Raw genomic sequence first — 18,060 nt, forward strand, 5'->3', positions numbered from 1 at the left:
GCGCGATTTCGGTGCAAGTGCAACCCATTTTGCGCAGTTTCCATGACCCAGATTACGATGGGGAGTTCGCTCGCCTTTCGGAACAGCTGTTGGCCGCGCGAAGATGTCGGCCGCGGGGAAACGCTTGGATATTTCGTGGACTGCGCGCGCCTCTTGGCGGCTTCGCCGCCACAATTTTCAGGGCTGTACCTATCTACGACGCATTAGGCACCTAACGATTCTTCAATTTCATTCGGACGCGATGCAACTTTTCCTCGAGGAATCGTTTTCAAACTTTTTTGTGTAATTTATCGTTATTGTCGGACTTACATAATGGAAGTAGTTTAACAGATCACAGAGGAACGAGATTATCATGAAAGTAACTTATTTAATAACTAGTGTTCTACGCGATTTTCTACATATCAAGTTATCTGGCTGCTATGTTCTTTTTTTTTCTTTTTCTTTTACCAGTACCATACCATTTGCATAAAATGTCCCGCGCTATTATTCTTGTTTGTATAAAATTGTGTGTACTCCGTTTGTGTTGAATCGTCTTGCATGGCGTAATTAAAATTCCATATGCTGTAAAGAGCACAATAATGTTAGAGCAAAGAAAAGTTGCGAAATGTGAAGTTTTATTATATTAACATCTCTATAACGACAATTAATTAATGTGATTTACGAGAAGTTCGTATTGTGAAAAAGTGCTCGAATGAAAGTTTGGCGGTATGTTTGTTCGAGAGTATTCGCGTGCTCTTTTTTCAATGTATTTATATCTATAGATATTAGCTGTTTTGTAAGAAATAGTTGATAGAAAAAAAAAAATGATTAATTTATTGCGTGTCAGACGCGTGAAGTATTGCAGTATTTTCTCAAAAATCTGTGAACAATTAAACAGATAAAAGAGCACAAACGGAGGGTGAAGTAAAAAAACAGAAAGAAAAGAAAAAGAAAAGTATCGAAATTTGAGAAAATTCTATGAAGCTTAAACGGTTGGTGCACGATTAGAAAGTATAGTAAAGTGTTAATCGTGAAAAAATACAATATCAACAAAGTTCGAACTGTGTACGAATCGTGATTGTTAACAATGTCCAGAGAGGGTATTTGCTAGGAAATCCGTTCGATGTGATTCCGGACATGTTAAAGTAGTTGAAAGTGCGTGGAATATCTTTATCGCGGATGCAGTGGAAAAAATAGGGAAGAATAATCGATGCACAATTAATGAAAGTTCTTTAGAGGAGCGAGTCTCGTGAGGCCTGTGTGTGGCACGTACGCTTTGCAGGAGGTACCCGAGTGGTTGGTAACAGAGACGCTTAGCGGATGAATACGGTCCTGCGCGATCCCCTCCACCTTCCTCATCCCGCTATACGACCAGTCAGTTCCTTGTTTGCCATACAAAATCCAATAGTTTGCCTTGTACCTCGAGAGAGTGCGAGTATGTCTTTTGCATTTGCCTTTTTTTTTAAAAAGTGCGGTAATTCATCCAAGTACTCGCAAAAATGTGCATTTTACTGAATTTATTCACTCACACGACAAGATTTCGATGGTTCTGAGAGGGAGACCCGAGAAAGCATAGTGAATTCCTATCCCGAGACCAGACCGACCGGCCCGTTAAGGCTTCGTCGATTTTTTGGTCGTGAAAAAACAACAGAGCCGAAGCTTTTGTGCGGAAAGTCAGTTTCGACGGCTGGGAAAAAGACCGATACGACGAATAGCTGTGTACATAAGTGCGCGTACGGAGTACTCGAGGTGACTCCTTTGTAAAAGGAGCACCGCAGGACGAATATTTTCACTGGAGCACTTGGGAAAATGTGTTATGTATTTACGTGGAATATTGCGTAACATCGAGGGCCGGGAAGTGTTTGGAAACGTGCAACACTGACAAACCTCGCTTCGACGACTTCGCAGCACGGGCTGTACGCGTCCGTGCAGCTGGCTTTACCGGCTCTATTTCGTCTCTTCTGTCCCAGCGAAATTCCCCTGCCGAGGGCCGCGATATATCGCGATCCAAATTTTACGAAGAAACAAAACTCCACCGACGCTCGTATCTCCTCGTGGAACCGCACCACTAACTTTCCTCGCGTACAACTCCGTTTCGAACCTCGACCACTTGCTTCTGGATAACTTCTCTCTCGAAATTCCCTGGTGCAAGGACGTTTCAACTTCTTTTCAGATGGAAATTGGTACGTATCTACACGAGATTTTCACGAGATTTTTACCTCCTTCTAAGTCACTGACATTTCTATATTCATGCAAGGTCATTACAAACTGCTACTATCTGTATCTCTAGACTGTGCCCTATACAGAGAACCACTAGGTTATAATTATTTTTATAACACATTTTTCAATTTCACTTCCAACTTTCATCGAATCATCCGATTCCGATCCCATTTTCTAATGTCAATATCATTCTGATTAAATGGCTACTATACTCTCCAATACTCTTAATTATATACCAATCATTTTTAATAATAACTTCTCACTAATATCTTACACTGATTGATATCTGTTACTCTTTCTTTTTTATCTTATACAAGAATAGAGATAATAAAAACTGATAAACATTTTAGTAGCCGAGCTTCTAAAAATTCACGTTCAAGAGGTAAATGCTCACCGAACGTACATTCTTTGTTAGAATATTTTGTTACCTACAAAAAATTGACTAATATGTTGGGAAATTCAAAGAACGTAATGGCAAAGTAAATGGGAAGTATTTCTCTACAATTATGACTAAACTGCAGAAATATTCTTCTCATTACCCGTTTAAACAAAATGATATATTCCAATAACGAGAAACTTTTATTATTTAAGAGATACATATATTTGCAACATACTCTATTCCTTCTCTCTGTATACTTTTGCTTAATTAAATTTTACTTATTTAGTCAGATACAGATTGGAAAGCATAAAATATAAACGAATACATATGAGACAGTGTGCCCGTTCAAGATATATACAACGGTAATAAAATAATTACAAAACCAATGAATATTACGGTTTAAGAGGATAATAATTATTACTAATTGGTGTCAGTGTCCATTGAAAGGGAAATTCCTTTTGTGCCAAATTTCTATGGAGGTCTGATTGTATATGTTTTATTACACCTTTTGTGTGAGGTTATATTTCCTAAATATGCTGAAACTTGAATCTTTTTCTGTAACGTACACTTATATTTGGTAGACACGATTTGTCTTCTAATATTCTCATAATCGCACGTAAACTAAAATCTAACCACGTGCGCTTTAATTATTTAATGTTATGCAATATATATAACGGTTGCAAGTATGAGTAATTCAATTATTTTTAACTGTAAAATCCGACTATGTAAGCAAGCGAATCCACAATCGTTTAGAATTGTTCAAAAATTCAATTATGAAATCAAGTAAAATATTTGTTACGAGGCGATGCGTTTCGTTGTACGGAAAAATAAATTCGAACCTGTTCACACCGAAACAACGTGTCTAAAATCAACAGAGACATGTGTATCGGCACAAGTTTCGCGATTTATTGCGAAAAATTATTCACATTATTTTTCTGCCGAATTTCGTGGTGTTTCAGTAGAAGTTTTACGGCGTAAACAGTGTCGGTGTCGTACGAAGTTATGGGAAAGTGTTCACGCTGCTTTGGATTCCTCGCAAGTTCTGTCACACGGTGATCGTGAGCGCGGTGCTTTCAAAATTCCGTACGTCACCGTGTGGCAAATTGAAATCGATCTAGAAGCGAATCGTTGAATTTAACGAGCTACTTTTTCTACGCAGCATCGACTTACGTACGAGCGACGTCGGCTAGCAGAGTGCAGATGCATTGTTGATCGCGTCACTTTATCACCTTACACGAAACAATACCACCGTCGCATACTTTCGAAGCCTACTACACTTTTTCTGCCTGCTCGTGGCGCGCTAAACGCACGATACCCGCGAAAGAGTTGCCGCGCCAGTCGTGATAGTTTTTAACGCGGATAAGATGAATGTTAAAGAACGCGCAACCATGGCTCACGTGAAACAGAACGCGTCTGACACGACGATATGTCTTTCGATCCGCAGCGTTTCCAATGTGATCTGCGATGAAACGTGTTCGCGGGCTGGACGAGGTAGCATCACCAGCAGCAGCAACATTAAAGCACTCGTCAGTGAGTGCAGGAAGTGGCTTAGGTGGCGGAGGAGGTGGTTTAGAGTACCATTCAAGCAGTGGTATAGGCGTTGTTGTACCTGGCCAAGCAGTTCGATCAGTCGCTTCCAAAGAAATGCCGGGAAGCATACAATTTGGAACTGCCCAAGCTCAACAGCAATACACTGGAGCAATTGTAGTGCCTACTGCGGCTCCGTCCCCCATTAAGGTGCGTGTTATCTGCGTTGTAGTAACAACACTAACGAGCGGGAAACAAACACAACGTTACGTCTCTGTTCTCATTATTTTTCTAATTTTTCATTTTTTTCTTTTTCTTTTTCTTTTTCTTTTTCATTCCTCCAGTGTAATGATACGCGTTTCGATTTATTTCTCTTTTTATTACATTATCGTTTGTAATCGTATTTTATATAATATAAATGCACGGTAAACTGCATGGTATGAGAGTGAATGATATTAAATCCGCTTAAACGCGGCCTGTCGAATTAAACGTTCACCTATTACGTTTTTGTAATTGTCGCGTTAATAAATTTGTACATGGGTGATGTAATCCGTATGGTGTTATACAGAGTTTCAGTTTATAAAATAACTATACAGCATGCTGTTATTGTTCGTTAACATTGCTCTGATGTTGAGAAGAATTAGAAATTTTATTTTCTTCCTAGCGAATAAAATTTGTATGAATGGTCTTCACAGTTTTCTGTTGCTAATAAGATGAATTAAACAAGGTATAACGGAGTTACTATCATATGTTTACATTTATTGCTAAGTGTGCAATTTTGTACTTGTATATAAAGGAGCGCAATTAAGCTTACAAAATAATGATATTTTTAAATTATGTAATTATTATAAATCTTGTTACAGGGAAGTGGATCTTCAGCAATTTCTACATGTAGCAGTGCAAGTTCTGGTGGAGGGTTACACGGTGGTATAGGTGGTGGGAGTAACCATAGTATGGGTTCTCAACAGCCTACACCAGGAGTACAAAGTCAAGTTCATACTCAGCAACAACCAACAATAAGGCATAAGGTTTATATCGTATAACATATACGATTACAATGAATTGCAAATATTTTAGAGATTTATTAAACGTTACATTGTAATAGCTTAACGATTAATCATATAAATGCAGTAGAAATAAGATTTATATTTTGGGTAATTTACATTTTGTTAAGAAACAAATTGTTAAAAAAATTATATTCCTTCTGTAGGTTCATTCTGGTAATGTAACAGCATTAGCATCTACACCACCAGGCACTAGTCTGGGCGGTGGAAGTGGGTCCCAACAGTTTCAAAGATTAAAAGTAGAGGATGCATTGTCCTATTTAGATCAAGTAAAGTACAAATTCAGTGATCAACCCCAGGTACAGACAATCTTCATGGACGCTGAAGTTACTTGATCGAGGAATGTTGAAATAACTATACTGCATGCTTACTTTTAGGTATACAATGACTTTCTGGATATTATGAAAGAATTTAAGTCACAAAGTATAGATACGCCAGGTGTGATAACAAGAGTGAGCCATTTATTCAAAGGACACCCTGAACTTATTGTTGGTTTCAATACCTTTCTTCCACCTGGATATAAAATAGAGGTGCAGGCAAATGAGCAGGGATATGCATTTCAAGTGTCAGTTAGTATGCCTAGTCCAACGGCAACACATACTGCTACCTTGTCGCAACATCACTGTACTGTGAATGTTGGTTCGCCTCCCGTCGCAAGTCCACCAACTCAACCAGCGAAAGCTCCTCCAGTTTTGCAAATAATGCCAGGGTAAGGTATCATTAATATTGTGTACAGGACAGGCTACAAGGACACATTTAGACACAGGCTTGATTGGGAATTTTAGTTTATGAAGAACAGATATAAAATAGTACACAAATATATTAGATTTTATGGACACGAATCATAAATAATAAAACTGATATAAGTTAAAAAAGATACCAAATACCATTTTATAAAATAAATTGCTTACTTTATGTTTTATTTAAAATCAGGTCCGGGAACATACATCATTCATTGGCAAACAACATTTCCAATAACAGTTTGACAGTACATGCACCTTCACCACCGCCGGTACAGGTGTACAATAATTCGCATGTTAGTGCAGCTCAAGCACAGGCTGTGAGTCAAGCGTTAAGCCAGGCACAAGATCCGGGTATGCCTACCAGCGGGCAAACTCAACAGAGTCAACCAGTTGAGTTTAACCATGCGATTAATTACGTTAACAAAATTAAGGTTTGTATTCAATTAAGAAATACTGTACAGGATGGAAGATGTTCACCCAATTTTTTTTTCTTTTTCCAACTTTAGAATCGATTCCAAGGCCAACCGGATAAGTATAAAAGATTTTTAGAAATTTTGCATACTTATCAGAAAGAACAACGGAGTTTAAAAGAATCCGGACATATGGGTGGTACAAGCGGATCTGGCGCGTCTAGTGGTGCGAAACATTTAACAGAAGCAGAAGTTTACAGTCAAGTTGCCAAGTTGTTTGAAAATCAAGAAGATTTGCTGGCGGAGTTTGGACAATTTTTGCCGGATGCTACTAATCAACAAAGTTCACTAGTAAGTTATGCATGATTATTATTTATATGGATACATAAATAATACAGGGTAAATTTTCATTAATTTTTGTGTGCATAATGTTTCAGAGTAACAAGACTGCTACGGTTAACGATCATGCAACAATTGTTAAAAAACCATTGGGACCTAAAGCACCTTATAATAATTCGGGAAACATTTCGAGAGATCTTCGGGAGTCAAGCGGCACTGGTACAATAGAACGCGAGAGCCGTGATCACAGGGATCGTGAACGCGAACGAGACAGATCTGGTATACGAGATATTAATAGCGTACAGAAATTCGGTCATAATACAGGACAATTGAAAAGAAGTCCATCATTCTCGCCTTCGGTAACCGCCGGAAATTCTCACCATATACAGCATGGTCCGCCTCCCTTAAAAAAGCATAAAATATCATCTATGCGCGAGTGTGTTACTATAGCTGAGGCTGGAAAATACGGCAGTCTGAATGATTATGCTTTCTTTGATAAGGTTAGTATTCTTAATTTTTGAATTTTCTACCGTTACGAAAAAGAGTTAATAAAAAAGTTGTAAAAATAAAAAATGAACATTGTTCTGTTTCCAGGTTCGTAAAGCCTTGAGGTCGCAAGAAGTTTATGAAAATTTTCTCAGATGTTTGGTTCTGTTTAACCAAGAGATAGTCTCCAAATCCGAGTTGGTGCAGTTAGTAACGCCATTTCTTGGTCGTTTCCCCGAACTTTTACGTTGGTTTAAAGATTTCTTAGGCCATTTACCCGAATCGTCCAACACCAATACGACAAATGCAAGTAGTAACTTAAACGTTGAAGCGTTACCGAACAACGTAGTACGGAGTCATCAAGAACGACCACAAGGTGATTTGGCGATGGAAATCGATTACACAGCATGCAAGCGCCTAGGGGCATCATATTGCGCGTTACCAAAGTCTTACGTTCAACCAAAGTGTACAGGAAGAACGCAGTTGTGTAAAGAAGTTTTGAATGATACGTGGGTTTCATTTCCAACTTGGTCAGAAGATAGTACATTTGTAACATCGAGGTTTGTATTCTTTAAAATTTATTTTCAGCTATTATTTATTATTGGTCGCTAAGAGAAAAATTATTGAATTGATGTGTTTAGGAAAACTCAGTATGAGGAATTTATCTACCGCTGCGAGGATGAACGATTTGAATTGGATGGTGTGATAGAAACTAACGCATCAACGATCAGAGTTCTCGAAGGTGTCCACAAGAAAATGAGTAGAATGAGTCAAGAGGAACTCCAGAAGTTTAAACTTGACGATTGTCTCGGTGGTTGTTCTCCTACAATTCATCAAAGGGCCTTGAAGAGGATATACGGTGATAAGGCTGCTGATATTATAGACGGACTCAAGAAAAATCCTGTGGTAGCAGTTCCGGTGGTTCTTCGTCGACTAAAAAGTAAAGAGGAAGAATGGCGGGAAGCGCAGAAAGGTTTCAATAAAATTTGGAGAGAACAGAACGAAAAGTACTATTTGAAGTCTTTAGACCATCAAGGTATCAACTTCAAGCAGAACGATGTAAAGGCCTTAAGATCTAAAAGCCTATTTAATGAGATTGAAACTTTATATGATGAGGTTTGTAATAGCATTGTGTTTCTATAAATACATCAGATATTTCTCATTATTTAAGAGTAATTTATTTTGCAGAGACATGAACAAGTAGATGATGGCAGTGGAGATGGACAAAATAATAGTGGTCCGCATCTCGTATTACCCTACAAAGATAAATCTGTCCTAGACGATGCAGCTAACCTCCTTATTCATCATGTGAAACGTCAAACGGCCATCCACAAGGAAGATAAGCAACGAATAAAGCTTTTGTTAAAGCATTTTATACCTGATCTTTTCTTCCATCCACGCCAGGAATTAAGTGACGACGAAAGAGATGAAGATGGTATACTATCAAATTTAATAGATTAATACTTTGCGGCATGAATGAAAAAATAATTTATTTTTTTTAAAGTCAAATATTTATTGCAAGTATTACTTCTGGTATTTCGAAATAATTGCCAATGATTGAAATTCTGCATTTGTGATCAACAAGTTCGATTTTGTAAAAGAGATGGAAAATGTCTATTTATTTTAGGCAATTGCTAAGGGCTAGGTGATTTCATAACGTATTCAATGTGCCGCGAAGGAATAATGTGTTGTTACTTTTTACGTGGAAATATTATTTTATACTATTTCTATTGCTGTTACAGATGAAAAAGAAGACCTAAATGTAGCAGCCTGTAGCAATTCTCAGTCTGTGACGATGAATACCTCTCCATTGGGTGGTGGTCTCCAAGCGAATAGGAATAAGGCACCGGTATCACCGATTCCGTCTTCCACATCGATCAAAACTGAACCTGATATCAAAGTACCGATCCATGCCATGTCAAATGATCCCGAAGAGGCGTACACACTCTTCATGGGCAGCAATAATTGGTACCTCTTTTTGAGGTTACATCACATTTTGTGTGAACGATTAACAAAAATGTATGATCGGGCTGTGGCTCTTGCAGAAGAGGAATCGCGGTACAAACAGCAACGCAAGGAGAGTACAGCGGTTGCCTTGCGATTAAAACCCAAAAGTAAGTATAAATTATTAATCTATTTATACGAGTAAAATGTGTTAGTAAAATGAAGAACACATGAGTTTAGGCTGGTCAAGGCTATTCATTTATTGCGCGTTTGTGTTGAGCGTTCTGGTACACGACGTATCGAAGGGGTTATATAGCCTTGAATGGTGCTCATGCCCTTTAGTGTAGTAAATGTTTATATCTACGTCTTTCGTCTTTCAGTTTATATGTTATGCTATACATAGGATGTTCTGACAAATACTCGAATAAAATATTTTTCATTATAATTTAATATTCTTCCCTAACGTGTTTCACACAGATGAAATTGAAATCGAGGATTACTATCCTGCATTTTTGGATATGGTCAAAAACGTTCTAGATGGCAACATGGAAAGCACCGCGTACGAAGATACTTTACGGGAAATGTTCGGTATTCACGCGTATATCGCTTTTACGCTAGATAAAGTTGTAACGTACGCTGTGAGACAAGTGAGTGTATGCATATTTGATTGACTTTAAAAAACGCTCAATATATTTGTACGATCGGAACCAAGGTTCTAAGACAAACCATGAAATCCTTAGTTGCAGCACTTGGTCTCAGATCCAATATGTCAGCAATGTATGGAATTGTTCCAACGAGAACAACGTCAACCAAAAGAAACCAGTGGTGCAGGTGGTTTATGTGCTACAGCGTATATGAGACTTGGTGCAGAAATGTCGTATCAACGTAAAGCTGAAAAAGCTATGGCGGATGAAAATTGTTTCAAAATATATATTGTAAGTATTTAATAATAATTTGCTTTTATTTATTTTGAAATTTGGTGTATGAAATATGTTGTAAAGAATATTAAAATGTTTCATTTTTCTTGCATAATTAATAGTTTCTAACTGGTAAATATGAGCCGTTTATTAATATTGTATCTTTGAATTACAGCTGTTATACTTTTCTTGTTTTCAACACGAAAAGATTACAAATAAGAGAAATGTTATTTTTTAATGAATTAAAAAGGTGGTATTCTATATATAAAATTTTGTATTGTTACAGTATAAGAAGGACTGTAAAATGACAATGGAATTGTTGGATACGGAGGGTGATGAGGCGATGGACAGTTGTAGGGAAAGGGAAAGGGAAGGAGTTACGGTATCTGAAAAATGGTCTACGTATGTTGAGAGGTTTTCTGCTCCAGCTGGTCAGACTAGCCCGAAAGACACCCCTACCTTAACAGACAATGAGCCAACAACCAATCATCCTGTGAGTAACGACCAGGCAGCAAGGGGGGGGAGGGGCAGAAAGCGCAAGAACACTGACATTAGCAAGAAGGTATAGGATCCACATCCCTTTTCATAATCATTGCCAACGTTGAAGTTTACATTCATTCGTATTTGATGTCTGTGATTGGAAGTTGTACTGTTGCCATTCAGTGTACAACTAGTGTCTCAAAGAACGAAAGTTTTCTCAAAACGAAAAAAGAAAAAAACTTTCTTCTAATTATTTCGTGTGATCGTACTATAAGAAGTAATGTCGGAGGGTATTCGTGCGTGAAACGTTTGATCTGCAGTCGGGCACTGTTTCCGAAAAAAAATAGCTCGGTCTTCAAGAAAAATCTTTGTTAACTTCCTTAAAAAAAGACACCAAAAGAAAGAAGTAGAAAATATTTTAGGAACGAACGTTGCAGCATATACAATATCGGTTGTTTGCTAATACGAGGAAGCTACGTAGCCATATACGATCCGCTATCACCAATGCTTTATCATGCGAATGGGGTCAGAGCACTGGTTCATGCTTGTCACTATATAGAAGTCACAGAACTTTGTATACATAAGCAGAATGAACTCATATTCTTTTAAATGCTAAAAAAAAAACGAGAAAAAGAATGGAAAGTCATATATTTATTTTCGTAACGTTTAAAGAGATAAGAGAGATATGATTTTCATCTCAGTGCGTCCATTGTGGTGCTGTAAATTAAGTGAAAGGAAAAAACAAGGAAAAGAGTATAGTCAACTATGAATCCCCATTCTTTATTCTATATTCGTACTATTGCATATTGGTGTGATGCAGCACCGTTAGATGACAAACTACAAATTATATTTATATATTTTAAATATTAATTTATAGTTGCACAACGATATTTCAATAACAACTTTTCGACATTTTCAAACGCAAACTGTTGTCAAAAGCATTCAGAAGAATACTACTTCATGATTCATAGCTTCATTTGCGCTTCCTCGTTTTGTTTTTGTTTTTTTTTCTTTTTTCTACGACGTGGATTACTTTTGTACTAAGTCGTTTGTCTATGCAGTCGTTTGTGCAAGGCTTTATTTTCCACCCAGTGATCATAATCTTTTATTCGAGTCTTGTTGATTATTTAGGATTAGAAGATGGTTCAAACGTTTCGTAGTTCGAAAGAAAGTACGCGATGTTTAAACTCACGTACAAAAAGTTCAAAGTTTTAGTTGTTATTTCTCTCTTTTTTTTTTTTTAATTTTATTTTATACGTTACAATATAATTATTCGTATAACGGTTATGTTTAACTTTTTTTTTTGTCTGTTTCCTGTTTTCGTTTGATGTAACAAAAAAATATGTTAAAAATGATTGTACAAAGTTATAAAAGCTTTGAAAGCTTACGACTAATAGAAATACGCATAAAAATTATTAACTTATTTTCATGTTCAAAACATGATCTCCCAGTGAAAATCTGTCATCTGACGTAAAACTAATCGGGTCAACGAAGTGAGCAAGGAAAATTTTCGTACTTACGTACAATTAACGTGCTATGCATTCGTCGTACTGTCTCCGTAATTGCCTACATCACGTTTCTTTAGAGAAGAGAAAGGAAAAAGTTAACTAGTTAGAGCAAAATGTAGTTACGAGAGTTGAAAGATAGTAACGAGTATCTAAACGCATTTTGCGAATGTACAAAAAAGTTAAACATCCAAGGGGACACGCGGCATGCACAAATTGAAGTCACCCGAGCAGTGCCATAAGTGAATGTAAAATTGTTAGCATAACGAAAAGAAAAGGAACATAACATTTGATATCGGTCAATTCTTAATGTTTAGTTCATTTTCATCTTATTGTTATTATAAAACTAGATAAGGTCATCATTTCTAGAATTTATTAACGAGATAGATTCTAAAGGAAATGTAAATATTTGATATATAAATTTGTACATATGTTTTGATACGCAACTTAGGCCGACTAGTAGTGTGCATCTACTAACTTGTAAAATTCCACCATTTTCGCTATCACACACATTCGAACACATTAGTGAAGCCTTTGGAAAGGAAATAAGGATATTGACTCGTGAACACATTACTTCCACGCCACATCAACGTCGTGCAGAGTAATCGTGGCTTTTTCTATCTTCTGATCGCTCCAACTTCAAATTTGTCACTACAAAGCTTCTATTATACCAAAGTTAATATTGAGTCCAGTAAAAAAAAAATAAGACGGAAAAGAGATAGATGAATACCAGAGAGAAAACCGCATAATGCGACAAAATAACGTTTCGGACGGTTTTCAAAACACTTCGAAAGAATGTGTATTATGGTTCCTTACGGAAATTGATGAAAGATGCTTGGGAAAATTTCTCGTCCGTACTATTAAATTTAGGGTATGTTAACGAAGCATTGAAACTGTATACTTTTTAGACATTAGAGAGTTGAATATGATGGTCGACGATGAGTCTTAACATGCTAGGATACCAGCCTATTTAGAGATTTTTAATTACGTGAACGCCTGTCGATTCGATATTGCATCCTTCGAACCAGATCCGTTTGATTTAGAGGGTGTAGTGTAATATGTAAGAGATTTATAGTATGCATTGGTACCATAGCTTGAACTTGAAACAAAAGAATCTGGAAGTAGCGTTTACTAATGGCGTGGATCAAGTGTGTTCCTAGCTTAACTGTTGCGCCACTGTGAAATACACGTGTATGATAATTCTTTGCCGTGTACATATTAATATATAAGTAGTGAAAAGCAAAGATTATATATATATACATATATACACATATAGTGTAGCATGTAAATAGAAAATCATTTGTATCTTTTAATTAATTGATATCTCTAATCGAAAGAAACGTAACAGTACGAAGCGTTGATATCCCTCGATCTGATTTTGAATATCTGCCAAAGGTTTCACAGTTTTTATCTCTCTCGGTTGCTGTTGCTTTTTTGCATTCGAATGGCCAATTAATGTTCTTTTTTTGTTTTGTTTGGTATTGCAATGGACTTTTCATTCGTGCAACTACATTCTTCTTTTAGAAATGGAACATTTCTAACTCAATTGTATTAATAATTACCACGGTGCAAACTACAAGAATTGTTACTTACTAAACGTTAACTCGCAACAAGAATTGGTTTTTAACGTTTTTTATTGAACGTTATCTGTTCTTTCATAGGTTCTGTTCATCACTTTCACGATTTAAAAATGGTCTTTTAATTATTTCGTCCTATTTTATAGTCGCGTTTAGGATTTCTCTTTTTGAATTAAACGATATTAGTAAAGAACTTTGCTAGTTTTATTATTTGACGTTGAGACATAAAAAAACAGAAGGCTACGTTTTGTACATTTTATAGGCAGGTAACTATTTCTTAGTTTTCTCTCTGCTGTAGTATTTTTTGTACAGTTATTATATATACAGTACGTTTGTGACGCAAGTGGATTTTCAGATGCAGTGTTCGCAACGTTGTTTCCTCATTGAATAATATCTTCGTATTTTGTACAAAATGTAAAACATGCATTTCCTGAGAAGGCTCTGCATCATGGAATTTTAAGCGCTATTATATATATAGAGAGAGAGAGAGTCTACACGTATCATGTACGTGTAATTATATATTTTTCGTTTATTTAACAGTTCAATACGTTTTTATTAGATAACGTGGCACAAATTTAATTAATTTAACAATATACATACATACATATATGTATATATATGTAATTGCTGCCACAAATAATCTGATTTAAACGTTACTGTGACATTTGTAATATAGTTTCATTGAGACTATGAGGTCGTATGTGCAGACAGATTTTATGTGATTGTTATAAGCTCATATCTCCGTTTTCACTTTATGGAGTGAATTTTAAACTCTATATATATATAAGACATATATATATATTTTGTAACTGTAATCTGTATATGAAACGAATATACATATAATAATAGATAAACAATAATATTGTATAGAAGAGAGATATTGAAATACATGAACAATGCTTTTAAACATTATTGTCTAACATCATTTTGTACCACTAAATTTATTACTTTGATTCTCCAAGCTATTAATTTTTTGTAAAAAAAAGAACAAAAATTTCTTTGCCTATGCTTTTATAAATGAAATGAAACGAAAGAAAACAATATAGAAAAAAGAATATATATTTTCCAACGTTGAATTTAAATATTTTGATTATCATAAAAATATTTAATTCAGATGTTGAAATTTTTTTATGTTTATCCTCATCTGACTTTTATTTCAGATATTTTCTCTTATTTAGCTTCAATTTGTTCTGCTTTATTATTTCGATATTATAACATGTGTGTTAAACAGTGAAAAATATATATATGTATATATTAAGAGTAATATATCTCTTTTCTAACACATTCGTGCATATTTTAAAATAATAAGATTCTCTCGCTTAGATTAAAATTGTTAAACAGTCTCACACAAATCACATTTGTACTTTGTCTTTTTTGTTATGCTTTTAACTTAGAAAGGTCACTCATCGTCAATGAGTATACATAGATCCAAAATTGAAACAAAAATGTTAGTCTAAATGCATCTTCTTCCACTTCATCTTGAGATCATTAATTTTGTTTGTACTAAATTATTTGGTAGATTTGTTTTATTATTCTCATATATTATTGGTACTAAAAATGAAAATTAATAAAACTTTAAGCAATATTATTATAAGTACTATTAAACTGTTAAAGTTATTTATATAGTACCAATAATATTCTAAAAAATAGTAAAGCAATAAGATATCGTTTTAAACGTGGTTTATTTTCGTTTGTTGCTTTTTTTGTATAGAATTCATCAAAATATTAATGTTTTATGATATGTTTCTTAAAAAGAATATCCTTTTATCCATCCATGTTTTTCCAATCTAATTACATATATATATATATAATTTTTTGGTGTAAAGTACAATTATTATTGTTATGTATATGTATGATTATGTATGTGTCAGTGTACAATGACAATCACATAATGGCAAGTAACTTCCTAATAAAATGACATTAGGATTACAGAAAATTAAAGTCCCCTTTCAAAAGCTCTGTTAAGTAAATTTTGTCTTTCACGTATAGAAAATAGTATTATTTTTTGTAATTTTTTTATAATTTGTATTTGATTCTGTATCTAATTATTTTTTTACTTGTTTTTTGTTTATTGTTACTTGAAAGGAAGCCTAAAATATAGAAGATACATATTTGTAATTTAATACAATATGTAAGATATTGTAATAAATTATTTTGCAATTGCTGTAATAAGAGCTCTTAAGTACATTTAGTAAAATTTAGTACTAACTACCTATGATAGTACAATGAACAATATCACTAAAATATTGTATCTACATGTTAAGTTATATCTGTTAAAAAACTTAACGTAAAACGATTGTTGTAGATGGATGGAAATGGTTGGAGTTCTTTAGGCAGAATCTTGGCAGGACGTAAGCCTGTATTTCTTTACCGTAATGTCAGACAATGGAGGAAAAGGGCTGCAAGGAAGATGTCAGCATCAATGCCTAATGCTAATCATCCGGAGAAAGGTGCAGAGTAAGTACACTTTTACATTCAAATGTAATTTATGTGCTAGCTATTTTATGAAATATAACATTTTAATGATGTTTTGTCTTCAAATTTTCTTTTAGAACCACGGACAAAGAAAAATCATTGGACTCTGTGGATGCGCTCCTAAAGCGAACTCCTAGTTTAAGATTAACAGACTCTGGAGATACGTCTGACATAATTAATTCTGATGAAACGCAATGCAGATTTAATCCAAACAGTTACCAAATGCTCTATGTCGCTAGTAAAGAAGCATTCCTGTATAAACAGAATTCATTCAGCCGTGCCAGAGAAGTAAGTAATTTAGTTGTAAAAGGATGCTCTATTTTGTAATTCGTTTCGAGATTTTGATGAATGTATTGATTATATTTATTTGTTTTATTCATTTTCCAACAGTGTCATCCAACCGTTACGAAACATTTGAACTCGAAGTTCCATCAGTGGCTCGCGTCTTGGGCGTCGAAGAACGTTGCGGATGTTCAACACCGATTATGCCAGGATTGGTTAATGGGACGTTACGAAAACTTAATTCCTCATAAGACGCGAGTGATTACGGACAACGATCAAACGAGATCGCCTTACCGACAATACAATCGTTATCGTGTGGAACGCTTGCAACCCGATCTTCTAACGGAACCATGTGTATAATCTTACGTCACTTTATAATTTTCTTTACCATTCTTTGAGAACACATTGATTATTACTGAGAGCTCATTTCGATAATCTCACACATTCATAGATACATTTTGTTAAGAGAAAACTAAATAATTAAGAGGAAAGAAGAGAATTATCACTATCGAAGGCAAAATTAAGACTGATTCTTGAACGATATTGCGCGTATGTACAACGACAGACCGTCTTACTTTTGCCAGCGAAGTTTACCGTGTACGAAAGAAGTGCAGAAGTGGTCGTTAAAGAGAAGAAAGTATCGAAGACTATAACGAATCGTCTATGCATTGTGTACTACAATAATTAATTGAATTCTGACTAAATTCGATTATTTAACTGTACAGGTATGAATAATCTGATGCAAATGGAAATATCACCTCTTTGTTGAAATTGTTAAGGATTTAATGTAGTTTCATTAATTTAAAACACTAAATTAATTGTCGAGTCAAATGTTGAGAAAGACGGACGATATATATAGCGGGCGATATTTCCAGTTGTATTGAAGATAAGCTTGTGATCAGGTATAAGATAATTAAATGTAACGTTTCATTTCCGAAAATCGATTACTTTCCGATAAAATTAGATACAGATTTTCCAGGTAAAATTTTATATAAGAGAGTACAGTTATAAAGTAAAATTTTTGATACTTTATGTAATATCGTAAAGGGCTTAGAAAGAATAATTCTATCGTAATGTAATTGTCGTTTATAAGCGTATTGCAGATTCAGCCAATTTTATTTTCTTAGACATTTTATTTTTATAGACTTACACAAACATTCATCACAAAATTTCAGTTCAGATAGCATGTTCTATTACTTAAATAAATATGTCCTTTTCTTTATGGACAAAACGTAACGAAAGGATTGTCTTGCAACAAATTGGCTAAAGCTGTATACTTTTTTTTTGAATATTAACTTTATATAGACGTATGTAAAATATCTTTAATCCGAAGTTTTTAATAACTTACTTCTCTTATTTTTCTTATGTGTGTGAACGTCACCGTCGAAGTCTCCGTACTTTGGGATTCGGAATACGTATAACTGTATGTATAAATACATGCTTGTACATATGTATGTGCATGTATGCATGGATGTGCGATAATTGAGTGCGTATATGTACGTATATACACATATGAAATCAGAACAAACACTAGGCCTTATTTTTTACCTGATCTTTAGGCTACTCGATAGAAACTGTAAAATATTAAAATATGGCGGTGTTCCTGTACAGTGCAAAAACTGTTGACAACATTAGAGTGCGGTGTTCATTGGAAGAAAAGGCATTGATTCACCACGCACGAGATACATGGCTATTGTTATTATTTTATGTTATTATTAAATATGTACTTTTTA

At 34.9% G+C, this 18,060-nt stretch overlaps 2 protein-coding genes and 1 long non-coding RNA gene across 4 annotated transcripts in view; 1 reads left to right on the top strand and 2 right to left on the bottom strand.

Annotated features, from left to right (window-relative positions):
• The window catches only part of LOC143423311 (mitochondrial tRNA-specific 2-thiouridylase 1), a 171,935-nt gene that overhangs the window by 2,608 nt on the left and 151,267 nt on the right, over positions 1–18,060 (bottom strand). The window lies entirely within an intron of this gene.
• Positions 379–1,386, bottom strand: LOC143429679 (uncharacterized). Its single transcript, XR_013102559.1, has 2 exons — positions 1,253–1,386; positions 379–561 (listed from the first exon to the last, which is right to left on the bottom strand). It is a non-coding gene; the product is annotated as an uncharacterized LOC143429679 (long non-coding RNA).
• Sin3a (SIN3 transcription regulator family member A) lies at positions 2,021–17,482 on the top strand. 2 transcript variants are annotated; one of them, XM_076905360.1, is made up of 18 exons: positions 2,021–2,162; positions 4,023–4,315; positions 4,969–5,133; positions 5,316–5,468; positions 5,547–5,878; positions 6,103–6,343; positions 6,419–6,673; positions 6,760–7,161; positions 7,256–7,707; positions 7,789–8,263; positions 8,336–8,582; positions 8,890–9,261; positions 9,569–9,738; positions 9,832–10,026; positions 10,295–10,570; positions 15,876–16,027; positions 16,123–16,333; positions 16,436–17,482. In XM_076905360.1, exons 2-18 carry the CDS (start codon positions 4,043–4,045, stop codon positions 16,685–16,687), a joined length of 4,623 nt encoding a protein of 1,540 aa, XP_076761475.1. In that variant the 5' UTR covers positions 2,021–2,162; positions 4,023–4,042; the 3' UTR covers positions 16,688–17,482. The 2 variants fall into 2 exon arrangements, with proteins under 2 accessions (XP_076761475.1, XP_076761484.1); XM_076905369.1 differs by having other exon boundaries at positions 10,295–10,501.

The sequence above is a fragment of the Xylocopa sonorina genome, chromosome 1, assembly GCF_050948175.1.
Source record: "Xylocopa sonorina isolate GNS202 chromosome 1, iyXylSono1_principal, whole genome shotgun sequence".
In the NCBI taxonomy this organism is placed as follows: domain Eukaryota; kingdom Metazoa; phylum Arthropoda; class Insecta; order Hymenoptera; family Apidae; genus Xylocopa; species Xylocopa sonorina.